The following is a 7,417-nucleotide window of genomic DNA, read 5'->3' as shown; positions in this document are numbered from 1 at the left end:
TCTGCGGCCGTACCTCTCCCCGCTCACTGCCCCCGTTGCGGCGCTCGAGTGCATCGCGTCGACCCTGGTCCACCCTGGCGTGTGCCCAGGCCCCTGCCACACCACTCGCCACCGCAGTCGACCTCAACCACCACTGTTGTCGATCTCAACCCACCCGCCTCCGCGGCCGTACCTCTGCCCGCTTGCTGCCCCCGTTTCGGCGCTCGAGCACAGCTTCTGGATTAAATCAACGCGACAGCTACAGTGACTGGGGATGATGCGTCTGCTCGATGCAGAACGGCGGCGGCGCGGCGGAGCAAAGTAATTGCAGGTGGAGGCGGGCCTCCATGGCTCACACGGGGAACTCCGAGGTTATGACGCGGCAACGACGACTCCTTATGGCCAGATAGATGCGCCTAACCCTTGCTCCCTCATCGTATCCCCTCCTTCGGCAGTAACTCATCATATGGTGAGATCCCCCTCCCCATGCCTCCAATCGTGTGCCAAGCACCGGTAAGAAAATTTGTTTTGTGGGGATTTGTTTCCTCATGAATGAATGTATTGAATGTAAGATTGTATTGTTGTAGAGACAGAGAATGGAACACCACCTTCAGTTTGTCATCTGATCCCACATTCTCTACCCCATGAGTGAAATAAGATAACAGTCCATTGATCAATTCACGTAGCCTCTTTGTTTTGTTTTGTTTTGCTTGTCCCGCTCAATTTCTCATCATGGTGGAATTAACAATAGATAGGTTGATTTCTCAACAAAATAGGATATGACTAACTATATTAGTTATTAGCTTATTATTTTAATAAATTAAAATGATTATAAAAAGATTAAAAGCGTGTGGTATTTTTTCTCCCGTTGCAACGCACAGGCCCTTCTGCTAGTAAATATAATATATCTTTGAAGATTTAAACTGAGTTGCATATATTAGATAACCTCCGCCACACCTAATATTTATTCCCATCTTCATCACAGATGTGAACTGTACAATTTTATACACCTAATATTTATTCCCATCTTCATCACAGATGTGAACTGTACAATTTTATACTGTATTTGTTTTTGTTTATCAAATGAATGAGACTAAATTATATCTCATCGCTTCCATCCCTAAATCGTTCGAAAAATTCATACAACCCGGAGACGACGAAGTCCGGTTTTATCCACATGGGCCTGCACGCGAAAGAGGCGGGTCGTGCTGTTCTCCTCCGAGGCTCTGACCGAGTGCCCTCTCATGCGCACGCATCCGACTTCTTCCGGATTCCCGAACGCCCCAACTGCTGCCCTTTCGTCAACTCCACTTCTCTCCACCCGGCGCCCCTTGCTCCCCGGAACCACCGCGACAAGCTCGCTGCGCCGCCGCCATGGATGAGGAGTACGACGTCATCGTGCTGGGCACGGGGCTCAAGGAGTGCATCCTCAGCGGCCTCCTCTCCGTCGACGGCCTCAAGGTGAGTCGCCGCTCCCCGCCCCCGTCTCGCCCGCCCCGCGCCCGATCCGTCGCTTCCATGCCCGGCTTCCGCGTCCCTGTCACCGCACAGTGTTCCCTATCCCGCTTCCGCTGCCCGGGGTGGACTGGATCACTGGAGCGCGCTGCCTGGCACACCAGGCGGTGCCGCGCATGCTTGATCTGGACTCGATTTGCTGCTAGATGAACACTTCGTTTGTAGTAGTAATTGTGTTTATGTGCGCCTTAGTCGATCCAAAGGGGCCAGCCACTGATTCGCCAGTTTTGCGAGCTTTCTGTGCCGAGCGGAGGTGTATTCTGACGGGAGGGCGACATGTGTGTTGCATTGCCCTAGCTTCTGACTTCACTAGCCTGGTTCTTCATGTTGGATGTAAACTAGCGAGGACAGAATTCGTGATGGATCCAGGTGTTTTTGCAACATTAAGTGGGTGGTGTGTAGTTGCATCTCAATGCCACACGCTGGTACCAAATCGGATTATTCATGGCAAATCCGGTGCCCTCACCATGCTTGGAGCGATGCGGAGAAGTAAGGACCTGGTATGAGTCGATCCTCAATGAGGCCGTGCTCAGGGCGCTTCGGCAGCTCCCCCGCCATGCCAGACCTCCTGATGCTACCTAGCACCTCAAAAGGAGGAGGGGGAATCCCCGGCATCTGCATATCCATGTACAGATGTACTTAAACCACCTTTATTGCAAAGCATTAACAATTCTTACAGAAATGGAAAAATTTGCTCAATGGCTGGATTGAAATGCAAACAATATTACATGTCACACTCATGCAGCAAAAACACTATTGCTACACCACCATCCATATCGGTTGAACATAGCCTGTGCTACCATGTCCAAGTGGCTGCACCCAGAGGCTAGAGACTCTCGAAACCCTGTGTCATCGTGACGCTCTTCTTCTTGGTACAAAATGGCATACACTTAGATGTATGTTCAAGGAAAAAAATGGATGATTCACACGACTCCACAGTGGTCCAACTGGTCTCTTCATAGGAGTAAAAATAAAGATTAGTGAGTTACTATTAATCCTGAATGGAAATGGCGCACAATGTATAATCTGTACATCCATTTGGTATGGATACAGAAACCCTGGTTATTGGCTGTGGAGGCTGCATGCTTTGAAACCTTGTACCTTTTTATGGCCCTCTTTAAAAGCACTTTCATTTGTAAAGCAATGTAGTAATACTGAAAATCCACTTATAGAACCCCCTTACGAATGTGTGTTTGATGATATTGCAGGTTTTGCACATGGATAGAAATGACTATTATGGTGGAGATTCCACTTCTCTCAACCTTAATCAGGTAAGCAAGTCCAATGCTGGAGGTCGGAGATTTTGTAAAGTTTTTTTATGATATTACACATTATCCTTTAATTGATTTTGACAGAGATTTTATCATTTATATTAACCCAGATAATTCTTGTTTTGGAACAGCTCTGGAAGAAATTTAGAGGGGAAGACAAGCCCCCGGCACATCTAGGCTCAAGCAAAGATTACAACGTAGACATGGTTCCAAAGGTGCAATAGTCCCCTCCCATCCAAAACTATCTTTACAACACAGCTACACCACCTATGCTTGCTATGATTACACAAATAAACCCTCATGATGGTGCATAGTTTTTTTTTCTTTATGGGAAACATGTGGAGCTTCTTTATGTAACTAATGTGGGGATTCACTGATTCAACAAAGTATGGAAATCTCATGTATTACTAACATGAAAAATAGAACAAAAAGAACAAGCCTGTAATGTAGCTGTCCAGATTTATGTTTATTTGTTCATTGATTATCCCAAAATGTTTCTATGATCAGTTTATGATGGCAAATGGGACATTGGTTCGAACCCTCATTCACACTGATGTAACGAAGTATTTGTCATTCAAAGCTGTTGATGGTAGCTTTGTCTTCAGCAAAGGGAAGGTATATTCTTCAGCTTATTTCCTTTTGTTTTTATCATCACATATCCTGTATCTTCCTTAGGTTGTTAGATTCTATAATCTGATCCTATGCTAGAGGTGCAACTTACCTTGTTTCTGTTATCATGATCAATCAGATCCACAAGGTTCCCGCGACTGATATGGAGGCTGTGAAGTCTCCTTTGATGGGCCTTTTTGAGAAACGCAGAGCAAGGAACTTCTTCATTTATGTCCAAAATTACGATGAAGCTGATCCAAAAACACATCAGGGATTGGACCTTACTACGTTGACAACTAAAGAGTTGATAGCGTGAGTGCATTGATGGTTGCCCCATTCTGTTCATTGCTTTGTCCGTAATGTTACTCAAACAAATTGCAACACTCAAGTAGCCGACCCAGTTTGGCCTAGTGAATCTCAGTAGTGTTGGAAACCTGGGATTAGCCCCACAATTATAGTGGTGTCAGGGTAGCATATAATGCCTGGGAACATGCATTCAAATGTGGATTACCTTTTCAGGAAAATCAAGTATGAACGCAAAGAATTGGATGGATTGGAAACAACACCGGTCTTAGATATGTGGAGTGAGAGCACTCCACATTATCGAGTTTGTAGGTGTGAGTGGTGGCTTTGGGTGGATTGATGTATACTCTTGTTAGACCTTTGTGGAATAATTAATAAGATGGCTGCATGCATCGATTGATGCAGAGGCCGGGGGTTTAACCTCCTTCTCTAAAAAAATAAAAAAAAATAAAAAAAATACAGTATCGTTCTAGTCCAGCTTTTCAGTTTCCTCAGAAATTCGCTTACTGTATTGTCTTCCCTACTGTAAACCTATTTCAGTTACTTTTTCGCTTCTTTTATTAATGGTAAAAGTAGTCCCTGGCCTTCAACCTTGTACATGGTGTGAAAGGACATTTTCTGGTCTTGCTATTATCATTTCTCCACAAAAATAGCTATATTTTCCATCTGTGTTTTTTCAGAAAGCACGGCTTAAGTGATGATACAGTGGATTTCATTGGCCATGCGCTTGCTCTCCATAGGGATGATCGCCACCTCAATGAACCAGCACTTGATACTGTGAAAAGGATGAAAGTAAGTCTTGACAAAAGCTCTGGTAGTTGGTCCTTGTTTGGTATTATAAGTTTATCATGTACTACCTCTGATCCATAACAAGTGTCGCAGTTTTGAACTAAGGTTGAACTAACCTTGGTTCAAAACTGGGAGACTTATTTTGGATCAGAGGGAGTATTTACCAATCATTCATAGTCCAGTCCCTGTAGTTGTTCTTCCTTTTAGCAGTGTCATTGCTTTTGTTTGATTGTGTAACTCATGGATTTCAATTACATTTTGCCGTCATCTGCTTTTAGTTATATTCAGAGTCTCTTGCACGTTTTCAAGGGGGCTCGCCTTATATTTATCCTCTATATGGGCTGGGTGAGCTGCCACAGGTCAGTGAGTTGTTTTCAATTTGCTATACCTTTATTGTCATACTGCACATACATGTTACTAAGATGCTCATTTGTTACAATGCTTTGTTATGCTGCAGGGTTTTGCACGTCTAAGTGCTGTTTATGGTGGTACTTACATGCTATGTAAGCCAGAATGCAAGGTATTATTTGTCACCTGCCTATTAGCAACCCACATGATCTGTATGGTAAATCACAATTTCTTTCACCTGTGCCACCTAATTTTTGTAGGTTGAATTCGATATGGAAGGAAAAGCGTGTGGTGTTACATCAGAAGGTGAAACCGCAAAATGCAAGAAAGTTGTCTGTGATCCTTCGTACTTGACCAACAAGGTGAATATTCTTCTTGCCTGCACTCTGTCAAGGTTAATACATGGCAAACATTTAATCTAACTTTGGCCTTTTATCTTCATTATTCCCTTCCCTTCTTGAGAAGTTCATATTTACTACAACCATCTGGCGCTTTTGTTATGCATTGCTTCCAATGATGATGCTTTGCTCATGTTTTTCAACAGGTCAGAAAGATCGGCAAAGTTGCACGTGCAATTGCTATTATGAGCCATCCAATCCCAAATACAAATGAGTCCCACTCAGTCCAGATTATTTTGCCACAGAAACAACTTGGACGCAATTCAGACATGTGAGGCCTATCTCAAGCCCAAACAATTTTCTTTTGATGGATGACTAGATTTACTGCTCATCACTTGATTGAATGATTACGCAATCCTCATTTATGATATTTCTATTGGTCCGCTCTTGTTAGGTATGTCTTCTGTTGCTCATACACCCACAACGTCGCACCAAAAGGGAAGTTCATTGCATTCGTCTCTGCAGAAGCGGAGAGTGATAATATACAATCCGAACTCAAGCCTGGCATTGATCTACTTGGTCCAGTGGATGAGCTCTTTTTTGATATGTATGACAGATATGAACCAGTGAACGAACCATCTCTTGATAATTGCTTCATCTCAACGGTAAATTTTGCAGTATATGTATCATAACAAGAGGTTTTGTTTATTTTTAGACTGTTATGGATGTTTATGACAGTTTATTTCTCTGTAGAGCTATGATGCTACCACACATTTTGAGACAACTGTGACAGACGTTCTTAACATGTATACAATGATCACCGGAAAGGTAATATTTCATCTTCATTTTCCTTTCAAAATTTGTAATGCTTGACAGGGGAAAATATCAGGTGATACCACCACTTACATGCTCCCATGATACCAATTTGAAAAATTCAAATTTGAATGTTTCAAAAATTATGAGAAAAATCGTGAATGTTCACAACACATGTATCTGCAACCCCTAAAAAATTCAAATCTAAATTCGATATACGACCTTTGTCTCAATATAAGACGTTTTTGTAGGCTAAACTTTGAGAAAAAAAAACAAATCCAGATATGAATACTGTAGTTTTTCAGACTATTCATGTTGTTGTCTTTATTGACACTATTCATGCTGGATTTGTATTTTTTTGTTTATCAATGTGTACTTTCAAATTGGATCTGAATTGTTTAGGGTTTGCTGACACATGTGTTGAGCATTCACAATTTTTCTTGGAATTTTTTGGAACATCTAAATCTGAAATTTTCAAATTGGTAGCATGAGATCATCTAAGTGGTGATATAACCTGATATTCTCCCTGCTTGATAGTAGTTGGAGCTAACTACGCCTGTACATGCTATTAGTACCTCCTTTATTATGGTATACAAGTACCTTTCCTGCCCTCCCCTCCTGTTCCGTTGTATGGTTTGTTAAACAAAGGGAGTAAATTGCACAAGAATACCATGTAAAGGTGTCTGCTTAATTAGCTTATAGAACCTGACCGGTATGGTTCCATTCTAACTTTATTCTTGATTTCTCATTGCAGGCTATTGATCTCACCGTTGATTTGAGTGCTGCTAGTGCTGCTGAAGAAGAATACTAGATTTCATAATAAAAAAAATACGGCTATTCTCTTCAAACACCGCAGGACAAACCATAACAAACGTCCTGACTATTTCGCCCGCGGATCAAATTTGGTGTTATGGCCAGTGTCTTCCGCATGCCTGTCGCTTGCAGCAAATATGGGAAAAAAATGTTGGTTCCAGACGATTGAACTATGGTGGTTTTATTTACTACTGTATACTAGAGTAATTAGTGAATGTTGTGAACAGTGAACAGGGTTGGCTATGAACTTTGTGGCTTTATGTATGTATCATAATAACTGTTAAAGTAAGTTTACAAGTGTGGCTACGAACAGGGTTGATATTCCAAATCGTTTGCACGCACCAACTGTCCTACTCATCTTTGCTTTCAGAAAAGTAATCAAGCAGCAGGCCAGATCCAGCTATGGCAGTGAGCCAGTGACTAGCTTCTTGGTGGTCTTGCCAAGGTCAAACTTGGTCGCCTTTGCCTTCACATTGGCGAATGCGTGCTCCTACTAGCGGCGTTTGCGACGGATCTTAGCGCCAACGGAAAAAGTTGTTGAGAGTCCTTGACCCTCTTGGCGCGTGAATGGGAAAAAGTTGGATTCCTCTTCCAATTCCAAGATTCAAAATCGTCTATAGGAAACTTGTATATCTAGCA

General features: G+C 42.6%; 1 protein-coding gene across 1 annotated transcript; it reads left to right on the top strand.

Annotated features, from left to right (window-relative positions):
* The first annotated feature begins 1,184 nt into the window (after nt 1-1,184).
* On the top strand, nt 1,185-7,084 carry LOC123442859 (guanosine nucleotide diphosphate dissociation inhibitor 1-like). Its single transcript, XM_045119032.1, has 13 exons — nt 1,185-1,440; nt 2,703-2,765; nt 2,897-2,980; nt 3,273-3,380; nt 3,514-3,686; nt 4,358-4,469; nt 4,745-4,825; nt 4,924-4,986; nt 5,075-5,176; nt 5,359-5,483; nt 5,607-5,817; nt 5,906-5,980; nt 6,720-7,084. The coding sequence occupies exons 1-13, from the start codon at nt 1,354-1,356 to the stop codon at nt 6,774-6,776; spliced, it is 1,341 nt and encodes a 446-aa protein (XP_044974967.1). The 5' UTR covers nt 1,185-1,353; the 3' UTR covers nt 6,777-7,084.
* Nucleotides 7,085-7,417: the final 333 nt, after the last annotated feature.

This window comes from Hordeum vulgare, chromosome 1H (genome assembly GCF_904849725.1).
Source record: "Hordeum vulgare subsp. vulgare chromosome 1H, MorexV3_pseudomolecules_assembly, whole genome shotgun sequence".
Classification (NCBI taxonomy): domain Eukaryota; kingdom Viridiplantae; phylum Streptophyta; class Magnoliopsida; order Poales; family Poaceae; genus Hordeum; species Hordeum vulgare.
Note: the sequence above shows the minus strand (reverse complement) of the source record. Positions and strands in the feature narration are given on the sequence as shown.

Bases quoted from the DNA above. Each gene is read 5' to 3' on its own strand.
- LOC123442859 (XM_045119032.1), top strand. From the start codon at position 1,354: ATGGATGAGGAGTACGACGTCATCGTGCTGGGCACGGGGCTCAAGGAG. The intron at 2,981-3,272 runs GTGCAATAGTCC...TTCTATGATCAG, and splicing joins ACGTAGACATGGTTCCAAAG to TTTATGATGGCAAATGGGAC. The intron at 5,484-5,606 runs GTGAGGCCTATC...CGCTCTTGTTAG, and splicing joins CTTGGACGCAATTCAGACAT to GTATGTCTTCTGTTGCTCAT.